Genomic DNA, 14,994 nt, shown 5'->3' on the forward strand with positions numbered 1-14,994 from the left:
ACTCACTCACTCTCTGTATATATATATATATACTGTATATATAAATATATATATGCACGCACATGCACACGCACACAGAGATATTAACATCCAGTCTAGCCAATCTCGTTCATTCATTAATTGATGTATTTACTTATTTTGAATCCACAGCACGGAGCACAGTGGCCTCTTAGACAACCACAGATTTCAGGTCAGACAACTGACTGGTCCAAAGGGCTTCTGTCACCCATGAGGACATAGCAGCACAAGGGCCTGTCGGCTGGCCTAGTTTTGTCTTGGGCATTTGGTGTAATGATTTTGGATCCATAAAGCATTCGCTACATGAGTTATGGTCTCCCTCTACATACATTACGTGGCTCTGGATTGTCACAACACAACAATCATCACAACACCACAACACATATGTGACACTTGCTACGTCCCTATTGTACATGGTGTACTCTGCGTCTTGTGGGTCGGGCGTGGAGGTAAATGTGGTCATGGTTTCACTATTCAGATGAATATGCTCCATTCTGATGAGTCAACTTGCCCGGGATGCTACGCAGGTTCTCAGACCAAATAAACCAACTAAGACACAATTCTCAAATGTTGGGGCAGAGTTCAATTGAGTGCTGCCAGGTTATAGGTGAAAGTGAGAACATCAATAAACACTTAGACGAAAGGTGTTCTCACCAGCAACTGGAGGGGAGGATATGACTACAATTGAGGTGGACGTTTTGGTTCAGTGTGTTCTAGGATGTACGATTGCACCCAGATTGAAATCTCTGACTTGAGTTTCTGCCCTCTTTTTCCAAACCACACCACGTCTCGGCAACACCAATCGTTTCGCGGAACTCACTCAAACATTTCCATTGAGATGCTGGGTTCATTCAGTACGTGGCGTCTACGTCCTATCTTTTTGTTTTATTGATTAGGTCTGTCACCATCGATATCTTTTGTCCTGAAAAGCCGTTGGATTATAGTTAGTTGGTTATAGTTCATATTTATAGTTACTTAATTGTACACTTTTTTTCTATATTTGTCCCTTGGTTTTATTGGTTTCGTTTTTCTTCTTTCATTCTTTCTGTATTTATTTTGCTTGCCTGTCTCTCTTATTTATCCTGCAGGGGGCAATACAGTCACAATACAAACACAATTCAATCCAGAACGATTTACTTACTTCGTTTTTCATTTAATTCAACTTGAATTAATGTAATGCCATATCTTAAAGGCCAATTGTGTGTGTGTGTGTGTGTGTGTGTGTGTGTGTGTGTGTGTGTGTGTGTGTGTGTGTGTGTGTGTGTGTGTGTGTGTGTGTGTGTGTGTGTGTGTGTGTGTGTGTGTGTGTGTGTGTGAGTGAGTGAGTGAGTGAGTGAGTGAGTGAGTGAGTGAGTGAGTGAGTGAGTGAGTGAGTGAGTGAGTGAGTGAGTGAGTGAGTGAGAGAGAGAGAGGGGTGTGAGAGAGAGTGGGGTGTGAGAGAGCGACACACACACACACACACACACACACACACACACACACACACACACACACACACACACACACACACATACAGACTTCCATGCAGACAAGCATCCTCACACACACCCAGGAGTATCGATCGTCGATACAGAAATGTCTGCCCCTTCTAATGTGTTTTACCAGGATGTGAGGCACAGAGAAGTCATCCAAATACAAGGCTTTCATTACCTAGTTAATTCCCCTGCTAATGAGAGGCTTGTTTATCTAGCAGGGGTGATTAGATGGATCACTTAACTCTGATTGGACTCTTGGCTGTTAATCATCCATTAGGATGCAGGCTAAGGACATGTTCCCATGCCTTTGCCAGGTTGAACACAGCTGTTCAGGGGCTGATTGTGGCCCACAACTAGACCACCAGCTCAAAACATGCAGCATGTGTATAATATGGTGTTCGGGGATATTGAATTAGGTTTTATTCAGCTCCTACTACGGTTATAAATGAATGATCTGTTGAGCAAGAGTGGGGGTCGAGAGCAGGCTGTGAGTTTGTGTTCGATGAAGTCTTAAAACGTTTACATATCTAAGTGTGCTGCCTTAAAGGGCCTCAGGTGATGTTAAATAATCAAGGCTACCTCGACTAAAAAATGAAAAACGAAACTGATAAAAAAGCGTTATTTAGGGCCACGTGTAAAAGCATTCTTGGAATAGTACACGGCCCACACGCATATTCTCGGGGCACAATTACATCCACACACCCATTGAGACAGCCTCTTCTAAAACAGCAATGATGCAAAATCAAGTGTGAATTCGCTATAGCTGCAGCCATGTATTTCTGTGGACCAACCGACCGACAGAGCGAGCTAAAAGAATAAAATCCAGGGCCCCTTCAGACGTGGGCCCCTAGGCTGCAGGCTAGGGTAGCCTGTGCGTTGATACGCATCTGCACCCATTCATTACAGGGGATGAGGACAGGTTTAGGGCTGTCAACTTGTCATTTTTTGATGTTCTTAGTGCCGTCAGTGTTGCAGAGCTCTAGCCTGGTCCTACCAGACCATCGTACTTCATTTCATTTGTACAGAAGGTCTGGAACTGCCCAATTGACAAACGTTCACTCACTTGGAGGCGGGTGTCTGTAAAAGTTTTTAAATGATTGGATCTGCCCAGTGCCACTCTGGATCTGCCATAACCCATCGCATAGCGTTTGGGCGTGACGTATGTCATGCGACGGGACCGGCTCCTTCACCACTAACGGAGCCAGCTGGAAAATCAAACTTTTCCCGAACCCGGTGGGGAGAAGCGCCACAACATCATGGCCACCAACAAAACTCTCCAAAACTTGTTCTTGCTCCGGCTTTAATTGATCGATATTCGGCTGCGATCCCAGTACAGACCGAATAGCTTCTCTTGTATCCTTCTCCATTGTCTTCCAGGTCTTCCTCTGACTACAACTGAAACTGGCGCGCGACCTCGACGTCATCGTTCTCAGCCACTCCCTCTGTTCGCTGATTGGACCGCCAAAAATCTGGCTTCCAAGGAACCCATGCATATGAAGCAGACCCAGACCTAGTACTGAAGTGAAATGAAAATTGAGCGGAAGTAGGTAGGTGGGCGGTGCCAGGCTAGCAGAGCTCTACTAATCGCTCCTTTGTCTTCCTTCGCATTCATTGCACGTCTTAAGTTAACCATGAGAGGAACATGATGTCTATGCCACCATAGGTAGCTGGTTCACACCACATTACATCATTCGGTGAGAGAGAGAAAATAAGGTTGTGTATCTGTAGATTAAATTCTGTTTCATATCTGATGGTTTCATCTCACTCTGCGGGCGACGTAGTAAGGGAGAATTTGTCTTCAGTGTATGTCAGTGGACGTTTCATCCTTCCGGTACATTTAACAGACATCGTGTGCACAACAAAGTGTGCCATAACGTCTCCCCGAGAGAAAGAAATGGCCTATGCCTTTGTTTTCGTGCGTTGACAACTTTTGTTAATAGAATAAATGCCAAACGCTGTACGTCCTGTTCCAACCAAACAATACTCTTAATCTAATGTGCTGTTCTTACACAACCCAAAGCATGTAATTGCTATGTAACCCACGGAAAAAATGAATGCAATATCTATTTGCTATACACAGCAGTTGTAGAGCGTGAATGTACAGCCTGTGTTATCTACACCCGCATGTGGGTAGCATGAAAAAAATGCACCAGGAGTGCTGCATTCTGGGTGCCAGCGCCCCGGCAATCAGCTCAATGATCTAATTTTGGTGTGTGTGTGTGTGTGTGTGTGTGTGTGCATGCGCGCGTGCAAACATGTGTATGCATGGATGGATGGAGGGGGGGGGGGGGGGGGGGACAGAGAAAGACCCAGGGAAAATAAAACACTTCCATGGTGTGCTGTGAAGAGGAGCCACCATGTGTGTTAATGCGTTCAGTGTCGAGCCCAACCACAGCAGCGGTAGCGTGTTTGCCTTCATCCCTGCCGTGAACATCTATGTTCACCTAGTTCCCTGTTTTGTCCATGTGTTAAGAACATCATGTGTAAAAACTATAACCCTGTATGTTACCTCCTACACCAAGTGCAACATATAGAGACCCGACTCATTCCGGGACCTTTAACAGAGTTCATTCAGGCACTCACAGGTGTGTTAAACAAATTCACAAACAGACACACACAGTATATTAGACACCTCCATACCCAGAGGTTTTATGCTGAGGTGCACCCATATCCGTCGCTAATCAACCACCACATGTATCTGGTCTTCAGCTATAAGGACCGCATGGTGGACTGGCTGAGATGGTCAGAAGTCTTTCCTTGCTGTGGGATTAGCTGGTTAAGGCTGCAGGTTCCTCTTTCACTCCGGTGACCTTATCCAAGAAGAGGACCGAGTGTTGGTTGCAAGTGCGCCAGCCAATGACATATGGCCAAGGTGACGTGTCATAGGGCCACTGACCAAGGAAACCGAGGAACCTGAATGGATTATGGGATTAGAGACAGGTGACCTGGTGACTCTAGTAGGTCAGACAGAGGGAAGAAAACACAACTATCATGTTCCAAGGAAGTTAAGGTGCTGAGTGAGACTACATTCACTACATTACTTGATAGATCTGTCTAACTATCTATATTTCTTTCTCTTTCTCTCTCTCTCTCTCTCTCTCTCTCTCTTGCTATATACCTATTTCTCTTTCGATTTATCTATCCATCTGGATCTATTCATCTAGATATAGCTATCAATCTATCTTTCTATCTATCTATCTATCTGTCTGTCTGTCTGTCTGACTGTCTGTCTGTCTGTCTGTCTGTCTGTCTATCTATCTCGAATAATCGTCTCTCTCTCTCTCTCTCTCTCTCTCTCTCTCTCTCTCTCTCTCTCTCTCTCTCTCTCTCTCTCTCTCTCTCTCTCTATCTATATAAAGATAGATTTAGATGTTAAAAGCAGTTAAAATTTTGAAAATAAAGGAAATATAAGAAAGCATGACTTATAGATAAAAAACTAAATGAAATTTTGATTATCAGTACAAGAAGGCCTACAGTGCAACAATGAGCTAATATTGATTGAGTGAATCAAGGTGTTTCCTGGAACTGTGCCAAATAGTCTTTCAGCTTCTCCATAGGTATAATTACCTTAACATGCAGAATGTAGGTCAAAATATGAAACACTATGAAAAGGACAAAAATGAAAATGTTAACAACACATGAAGTTGTTATGGAAGTTGTGTGTGTATTCAGTGTGAAGTAGGGCAGTAGTAAGGTATACTATCTAGATCTGTCCATCTATCCTTATAAATGTATCTATTAATATATCCACATCCTATACCTCTACCTATCTTCTAGTTCTATCTTAATCTACCTATCCGCTCTATCTACCCATCAATCTTCATCTCTATTAATATCGCTCTATCTCCCTATACCTTCCTATGTATCTCTATTTCTATCTAAATATAGATCCACCTATCTGTCAATCTATCTACCTAGCTGTTTATCTTTCAATCTATCTATCCTGTCCCTTTGTCTCCCTCTTTGGCACAGTGAGAGTGTACGCCTGTGCCTTAGTCACCGACCATGCCATTAATATTTCAAAGCCTAGAGGATATCCAAGGACCATGTCAGAAGGCTTTTGCTGCATGAGTGCATCCCTATGCATCGCAGCCGGGCCAATAGGTTGCTGCTACGCGGCTTCTCCACATGCCCTCATTACTTCCATAATGTCGGATAACTCGGGAGCTAGCAGCCAGCGCCTCACCACTGCGTCACCACTGCTCTCACTAACTAGTTGGCCGAGGTTTATTGTCCGTCTGCCTGTCTATCTGTCTGACGATGCATCCTTTGCTATCTGACTGCCTGTCTGCCTGCCTATCTGTCCGACGATGCATCCTTTGCTATCTGTCTATCTGCTGCTTGCCGGACAATTTGTCAGCCTGTCTATCCATCCCTCCTCTACCCCCTCACCCCCCTCTCTCTCAATATATGTCTGTTTTTGCTGAATTGTATATTTCTCATGTTTATAATAACCCAATGCTGACTAGTTACCTCAGAAAAAAAGAATATGACCATAGAAAAAATAATGAGCAAGCCATCTCCGACATCATCTGTTATAGAAGGGTTGGTGGTAGTTTATTTAAAATAAACCCTTGTTGCTACAAGACTGCATGTTTGTGTTTGCATCTGAATAAGAAGCGGTTTATTGCAGGTTTAGTTTCCACGGGACCTTTGCTGATAAATTGGTGCAGTGATGAAAGGGATATGGAAATGGACATCTACATGAATTTCATGAATCTAAAAAAATAGAACAATGTATCTTCATAATTGCTGCCATTGGATAGATTACCCATGTCTGTTTATGTATAGGGCTCCTCCCTATGCTGCTATTGACAAACTTATTTCCTACAGAGATCTCCCACGCCATGCGACTGCGGGAGAAAATACTGGTGCTGATATTTGTATCCATAAATATGCAGTAATCAGCAGTCAATCAAGCTGTAATCAATTTGGCATTGAGACATGTTTACTTCAAACTAATTGCACATGGGATATTGTTGGCTTTCCATTGAACACGTGCATAGCTGGAAATTAACCTGCAGAAGCAGAATTACCAATGTAGTTTGTTCCTCCCACATTGTGATAATTCGGTTTTGGGTTTTATCATTGATGTGGAAATGTCCATGTCGAAATTGTACTTGCATGCACACAAACACAGACACATATATGTCTATACTACAGTGCACCACATGTTCTCCAACCAAATGTTTATTGCTTTCTTATTGGTGACTATGGGCACCGGTCATTACCCAATATTTAAAACTTGCCGTGTACCCTGGGTTGTGTTTTGAGAACAGTGTGGTTTGCTCTGGGCCCTGAGGGACCTCAAGTCTCTCTCTAGCCATGCTAACGCTAATGAGACTGTCGCATGCACAGGACACACTGGGCTAGCTGCTAATCACACGCTTAGCATGGAGGTCTGCGCACCCCCCCCCCCCCCCCCACCCTCACTTATGTGCTCGCCTGCCTCTGTCCTCCATGTTAGAAAAAAACAATAAAATAAAAATGTGTGTTTTTGTATCCATGTCCCTAGCCTCTCCCTATCATCTCTTCCTGTATTATCGTTTGATTGTCTTGTTGATGAAGGAACGTTGGAGAGGTTTCTCAGTTTGGCCGTTTGTCAACCAACCCCTATTGCCTTTTCTTAACTCCCTTCTTCCTCCACACAAGCCTCAGCAAATCCTGCGTCGGAAAACATTAACAAACATATGAGACTTTGCCCTGTTTATTTGTGGCATTCCAACAGGAAAGATGAGAAGTGCGATTGCCATTGAGTAATGACTAGGCCAAATAGGACAGCATAATAACAAGGACATTTTCTTTTGGATATGGTAATAGTTTTACATCAAATAAATGTCAATATTTCTTTAAATGTTAAAAAGAGGAATAGTGGGTGCATATATAGGCCTTTTCTATTTCCTCTACATTCCTAGGCAAGTTTGGGAGAATGTGCTCCATTTGTCCATATGCCATTAATAAACAGTATTCGAATGTGTGTGGTTCCTTTCATTAACATCATAAATAATAATTGTATTATTATATTATTTTTTATCATAGATGTTATTCCCCATCATACTGCATAATCCTTCAGGATACCACTGTTTCTTTGCTTTATTTGGGTTTTCTATAGCATATCGCTTTACGTAGAAGCAAATCCATTGAAGGATCCTTTGCCAGCTCCTGTGATGACAGATAAGACGGATGTGCTGCCACTATCCACAGTGCACATTGCAGCTGGTATCTTGAGAAATGGCGGTTTAAAGTTTTTGCTTGTTACATTGGTGATAGTTTAAACAATTATAAATGTATACCCATCTCAGCTTTCATATGCTTTATCATTTGTATAGATAGCATGATGTGAAATATTTTAACGTAGCTTGATCCGCATGCGTTGAGGTCGACTTGTTTGTCGTTGGAATAGTTTATTTCCAGAGCTGTCCGTCACCGTGCCCTTCGCCTGTTAGATCACACGGCTGCGCCATTTGGTTCCGCACACACTCGGCTTGTTGATTTCTATCCCCAAGACTCAAACTTCAAGTCTATTTCATGGGCATGAGACATATTGTATATTTCAGTGGGCAGTGTCGACGGTCAGCGAGGGAGGAGGACGGGGCTCGCCGCGGAATGTGTGGCTATCAAAGTTTGGATAACGGAGCATAAGTTGAACTGTGCGTTTCGTGTCGTCTAGTCCTCCTGTCTGCTCCTCTGTCGTCCTCCTGCATGTTTTCCACCAGGACACAGAGCTGAACCCAGCGGGGAGAGGTTGTTGTCTTGTAGCCAGCAGGCTGAAAGGGGAGAGATTAAATCATGTTGCAAGCTAACGCTAGCTACCATTGCCTTGGCTAACGCTCCAGTAGCGAGCTGCAGCTAGCCGCTGGAGACAACAACACTACACACTACAACACACTACAATAAGAAAACGCCGTCTGAACACGGCTACTGGAACACAACACAACAACACAACACAACAACACGCCAGCCTCTACAGCCCAGAACCTCCACATAGCCTGCGGATGGCTGAATAAACAAAGCTACCGGTCCAAGTGTCGTGTGTTTCCAAGTGCGATGCCTCTCCCATAGCTTTCTGACAGAATCGCGAATTCGTGCAGAAAAAAGGGGCGTTCCCTGCCGCCAAGTGTCAAAGCAGCAGCCCTGCCCTGCCCGGTCGTGTAGCGTTACGGCGGCCAGCGGGCTGTATTATGTAACTTAAACACTAACTTGGTGTTTTCGTGTGGCGCGTAGACCGTTTTTCAACACTGCACTCCTTCTTTATTTCGGAATATTTAACCCGCAATGGACTTAATTACTTATTTTCTACGTGAGATCTTAAAAAGTTGCGCACAAAAAGGGTAAAGACGACCGTGCTGCCATTCTGACCGACTGTCTTGCCTTTGGAGGTTTTTCTTTTTTCCAACACACTGAAAAGGGCGCTAGCAGGCAGCATGGATATCCATCGAGTGTGACAAGAACCCGTGATTATTCTGAACCATCGGTCTGGATAGGACCATGTCACCAGGAGTCTTTATCAAACTTGGTAGACGGACGATGGCCTAACCAGCGCACTGGAGCGCTGTCTCTTACCCCAGGTACGCCTCTGGAGGTCCTCCATGTCTCTGATCCCTGTGAAGACTAGTCTTATCTAATGTATCGGAACCCTGTATGGATTAGTCCTATCAAATGCATTTGACTAGTCTTATCTAGTGTATGTTATGCCTATATGCAGTCTTATCTAACGCATAGCTCTTTAGTTGGAGTAGGCCACTAGTCCTCTACTTTGCGCCACAGAAGCGTAAGGCATTCCGTTTATATTGTGCCATTGTTAATATTTGACTGAAGACCTTTTAACGACACCTTTTCTTAAAGTTGTATGATATGTGAAGAACTCAAGGGAACAAAAACTGTGGTCGGTTTAAATGTTATGACCAGATTCTCCCTGGATCTGTGCAGTGTGCCATAGCAGCCAACAGGTTGCACTAATGGTGCGCTCTGCGCACAGCCGGGGTGTACAGTAGAGCCTACAGTAAGGGGAGGGGATAACATGTTAGTCAGGAGAGGTCGGCGATAATCTATAACCAGTTGTGCCAATCCACTGACGAGGAGACGAGCTGCTGGCCACGGCTCCATGTCGCATGTTTGTTATTTGGATTAATTATTAATGCGCACCGAAACGCCCATTGACGCTGTGCACTTTATTGCGAAGATCTGTGTTTACTTGAAGTGCTCGCAAATGGGGAGGGACTAACGCTATTTGTTGTTTCAGAAGTTAACATTCGTCCCTCAAGAATTCACATTTTAATCAAAGTTTAAAATGGGTGAGTTGTGATCTTTTTTAGGGTAAAGCATGCTATTGGCCTATAGACATGGCGACCGCCATATCCGTGTTTTATGCTTTATGGTTTACCGATAACATACATTCCGTCATTTTCGACACGTTAAATGACTACTAGAATAAGAAAAAAGCTTATTATAAACACCGATCGGTGTGTGCAGTAGGCTATGGGTCGTTGGCACTGCGTTATATTGCAGAGCAGATGTGCTGTCATATAGCCCACCATATCACCAAAGTGATATGTCATGTTGTGCAACGTTGCTGTTACTTTTATGGAGACTCAATGCATTTCAACTTTTTTATCGAGAATTAATTTAATCACAAGCCTAGCCTAGGCATGCTTTGAGTATCTCCTGGGAATGCGTCGCAGCGCTGTGCAGATCGTACCAAATCGGAACCCTTGGCGGTATCAACTGGGCAGCTCCACTTGTTGCTGATCGAGCTCTTTCGTATTTCTGTCATTTTTTCTCCTCAAAGTAGGCTACCCTTAGGAAGCGTTGCACGTTTCATAATCGCAGATGACTTTTCGAGAGATTAGAATTATGATTGATAATGGAGAATATTATAATTGATGCAACAGATTTAGTGGGACTTCAAGATTATTTTCTTTGTGTGTGCAATATAAGCCTTCAATTCTTTTTTTATCAGGGCTGACCATGTTTTTGTGGTTGGATTACATTTGACTACGGTTCATCTCGTTTTCTGTGAGCGCTCCTTCGGGAAGATCTTACTAATTTTCAAAAGTCTTTTTTATCATGAAGTGAGTTTTTCCCCTCAACCTATGAGTTCAAAAGCTGTGTGTGGGCTGCATCACATCATGTCACCTGCCACCATTTTCTATCATAACCTTTTCTTCTTCCACCCACTGCCCCCCTCCCTCCCCCTCCCACACACACCCCACCTGTGTCAGGATCAAGAGATGGAGCAGGGTGGACTGAGGCGTAGCGGTAATCGAGACGACGGGTTGACATTCAGGCCGACGGGCGAGTTCGACGGAGGCGGAGGAATAGGAGGTGGAGCAGGAGGAGGAAGAGGAGCAGGAGGAGCAAGAGGAGTACAGCTTCACTCCGCCATGCACCTGCCTGCGCCCAGGGAGGCTCCTAACGGAAACGGCCCGGGTGGACGCATCGTGGCGGGGGAGGGCAAAGCCCTGGGAGTACAGAAACAGCAGCAGCAGGGGCCGCTTCAACAGGAGCAGCACCATATCGATGTGTTCAACATGGAGGGGAACCTGTCTTTCCTGGAGCAGAGTATCGCCGACCTGGACAGGATGTCTGCCTCGCACGTCATCAGCACGTCCAGCAGCTCCATCCTGGGCAACCTCCCACTGCCTAACCTTTTCGCCATGCCGCACGTCAAACAGGAAGTGGATTTCGGCCTGGAGAAAGACCTGGCCACTTACTGCGGACCCCTGGGACAAATGGGACTCGGCAGCCAATTGGATAGCGGCGACGGAAGTCCCCTGATTGAGGACAGCCAGATCTGGAACGACCTGGAGCTGACCAGCTCCCTGCCGGACATCAGCGATTTTGAGTTGGAGGGCGAGGTGGCGCACCTGGATAACGTGCTGCACGAGGGCAGCGATGGTGGGGGCGGGGGCGGGGGCGGCGGCAGCGGCGTAGCAGAGCTGGGTGCTGCGGCGAATGGCGCAGGGCAGCAACGCCACCAGCGCCCCCATCCGTTTCCCCTGCCGAACGGTGGTCAGAGCCAGCCCCCACCCTCGTTGCAACGGGGCCGGCATCGGCCGCAGCAGCAGCAGGCCCCGCCGCCCCCGATGATCCCCAACATGGTGATCAAAGAGGAGAAGGACGTTGGCGAGGAGGACTCGTTTGTCCGCCTCTGCACCCCGGGCGTGGTCAAACAGGAGAAGGTGGATGCTGGCGAGCGCTGCCAGGCCTCCTGTCTCCAGAGCAGGCCGGGCCCCCTGCAGGGCGCGGGGGGGGTCGCCGCCGACACCAGCGCCGCCGGCACAGCGAGAGGAGGAGCGAGAGCGCCCGCTTTCGATTACAGCGAGGCTGGCGCCACCTCCAGCCGAGCAGGGGCGCTGCAGGACCAGAAGCCCTTCGACGTGTACGCCGACCTGCCCCTGATGGGGGCCGGCTGGGCCAGGGGGAATGGGTACGGGGAGATGTCGTCCGTGATGGGGAGGTGCGGCGATGGGCTCTCCTCCAGCGCTGCAGGCTTGGCTTTCCCCCTCGGTTTCCCAAGGTAGGTGTCAAGTTGCCCAGCTGTTCTGGAGCCCGGCTTTTTGCTTTACTCAATCGGTGGAAGATTGAGTTCAATGTGTCCCCTTGTGTGCTGGCATTGTGATTCGTTTCTGGCGGAATAGGAGATGGCGCAAAATAAATCACGTTGCATTTAGGGAAAGCATTTAAAAAAATACAGCCCAACCCGTTTCAGACCTTGGTTTAGAGTTACCTGAGCCACTGTGTTTAAGGCGACTTAAAAGATGGGTCTTGTTTTCAGGGGGTCTTCACAGTAAGGGTGACCCGAGGGGATCCTGAATGGTCGGCCAAATTGGCTCCAGTCATTCCAATGTCAGCTCGCCAACTCAGCTAATTGCATGTCTAAAATGCAGGCATCTTAAAGGGGCGAACTACTCTTTTCTATAGTAGGCACTTCAGCAGTGATTAAGGTTATCGCAACAGTGCATAGGAGTAAATTACATTTTACGATGACGTAACCTGATCATGTGGTTTATTGTGGAACGTTGAATGTTTGTTATCATCCTATATTTATATGATGTCACATCTGTTCAGTGATGTTCATGCTAATACATTGTTCCATATCGGGCAAAGTCTGAGGGGTATTGTAACCTAGACACCTGATCAGTCTGCCGCTGTCAGATCTAGTACTGTCGTAGTGGACTGGCCATGTTGCTTTGGTTTTTTGTATGTTTTTGGCACACACAGTTTAAGATGATGTAGTAATGATTAATGAATATCAATCCTAATAGGTGATTTTTTTTTTCTGAAAACTTTTTCTGAAAACAAATCTACCTTTGTTCCCAAAGGTAGATTTGTTGGTTTACTCTGGAGAAGCGCATTCGTGTTCTAAGAGAGACTCTAGATCAGGGGTTCATAGCAATTTTACCTTTGTGGTACAATATGGAAATGGAGGGGGGGAATGATTATAATTCTGTCATTATCTGCTCATGCTTTCCCTGACACGTCAATAAGCCTATTTCTAATTGTAAGGCCATTTAAGGACAGAAATTGTTCCTAACGGTTGTGGGTGGTCAATTATCCCAAGCGTTTTCAGAGAACCGCTGCAAGGAGTGCAGGACAGATTTGCTCAGGGTTAACTAGAAGAGTCCCTGGAGTCTTTGACGGTAACCAGAAACTATGAGAGGCATAAATTCTCTCTCTCTACCCTCTCCCTCGCTCTCGCTCTAGCATAGCTTCAGAGAGGAGGGGACAAGTATGATTATTAATGCAGATAAATGGCATCGATTCCATAGGTACACTTTACTCTTCAAGTCAACTTTCATATCAGATTGCTCAATGAAGAGATTTTTGCCTTGCGCTGCAATCAAGATGAAACAACATTTTGGTCTTGTTTTTTGTTTCACCTTCTTTGCTGTGGGCTTGTTCCTTCCAGCTGGTACTTTATCTAAATTAGGGTTGTTAGGTGTTGGACAACTATGGAAATAATTGAAGAACCTTGTGTGTGGCTCAAGGAAAGACCCATTTCTTTTTCTCTGCATAATATTTGGACATTGTTATATAATTGCCTCATTTAATTGAGTAAAAAGCAACTGCAGGATCATTATTAATAAAAGTTTAATAAACAATATCACACGTATAATTAAGTAAACTCGAACTAATCAAAAACAATCAATCAAAATATGAAAGTTTGTTTATTTGCTATCTTAGTCATTGTATATCTATCCACCACAATGAAGAGTGCTAATTCCGTTATCTGTCATCCAAATAAGGTCATGACCGAATAAGAATGTTGGGACGTGTATTACGTGGATCGAACACAAACTGCATATATATATATATATATATATATATATATATATATATATATATATATATATATATATATATATATATATATATATATATATATATATATATATATAACTGCTGCTCTAGGATACGCAAAGGACAAGGACAATCAAGGCTTCTCGTCTATCAGGAAGGACTGGGCCGAACACGTAGGGACTCTGATATTTAAAAGAGTCAACATGGCCTTTGCTGCAAAGGCAGTGTTCATAATTCAAAGGCGGACGATGATCCCCCACCTGCCTGTCCCAGGGAGTGGGGTCCTGGGGTCTTCAACGATGACAGGGGATGTTCCTGTCAGTTATTGCTGCCCGATCTGCACGCTCAAGGCTTGTGTTTGGGTAGAAGGTGTTCAAAGGATGTTTTGTAAAAGATTGTTAAACAGACCCCTTGGAGGCTGGGGGGGTCAGGGTTAGCAGCAGGGTTGGCATTGCTCCTTAGGACTGTTTTATCGTAGCGGTTGTATCGAGCTGTTCACCAATCAAATTACAAAGGAATTGTTAAATGTCTTGAGCATTTGAAACCCCATCTCATTATCTGCTCATGTTTGCCCTGACATGTCGATAAGGCTATTACTAATTGTAAGGCCATTTTAGGACTGAAATTGTTCCTAACAGTTGTGCATGGTCAATTATCCCAAGCGTTTTCAGAGAAGCGCTACAAAGAGTGTAGGGCAGATTTGCTCAGGGTTAACTAGAAGAGTCCCTGGAGTAGTCTTTGACGGTAACCAGAAACTACAAGAGGCATAAATTCTCTCTCTCTACCCTCTCCCTCGCTCTCGCTCTTGCTCTCTAGCATAACTTCAGAAAGGAGGGGACAAGTATGATTATTACTGCAGTTAAATGGCATAGCAGATTTCATAGATATGCTTTACTCTTCAAGTTTTTGCCTTGAGCTGCAATCAAGGTGAAACAACATTTACATTTTTGTCATGTTTTTTGTTTCACTTTCTTTGCTGTGGGCTTGTTCCTTCCAGTTGGTAGTTTACCTAACCTTGTTAGGTGTTGGACAACTATGGAAATACTTGAAGATCCTTCAGTGTTGACCCATTGTTGTTCTCAGCCTAGAAATGTATTTCATATTTTTGCATTCCTTTCTGACTCATTAGATTCCCTTACTGGGTTTCCCGCTTTTTTGAAGGAAAGAGGAATCAATCAATCCAAATGCTTGTTAGATA

General features: G+C 44.9%; 1 protein-coding gene across 6 annotated transcripts in view; it reads left to right on the plus strand.

Annotated features, from left to right (window-relative positions):
- The first annotated feature begins 7,773 nt into the window (after window positions 1–7,773).
- The window catches only part of LOC132461346 (glucocorticoid receptor-like), a 77,150-nt gene continuing 69,929 nt past the window's right edge, over window positions 7,774–14,994 (plus strand). Inside the window, exons 1-4 of one of the 6 annotated variants that reach the window (XM_060056422.1) lie at window positions 7,774–9,061; window positions 9,736–9,787; window positions 10,453–10,564; window positions 10,715–12,012. In XM_060056422.1, coding sequence (XP_059912405.1) covers window positions 10,724–12,012 — 1,289 coding nt within the window. In that variant the 5' untranslated portion in view covers window positions 7,774–9,061; window positions 9,736–9,787; window positions 10,453–10,564; window positions 10,715–10,723. Of the gene's footprint in view, window positions 9,062–9,086; window positions 9,788–10,452; window positions 10,565–10,714; window positions 12,013–14,994 lie in introns of those variants that run through there. The other 5 variants (XM_060056420.1, XM_060056419.1, XM_060056421.1 and 2 more) reach the window with 5 other exon arrangements.

This window comes from Gadus macrocephalus, chromosome 7 (genome assembly GCF_031168955.1).
Source record: "Gadus macrocephalus chromosome 7, ASM3116895v1".
NCBI classification, from domain to species: Eukaryota; Metazoa; Chordata; class Actinopteri; order Gadiformes; family Gadidae; genus Gadus; species Gadus macrocephalus.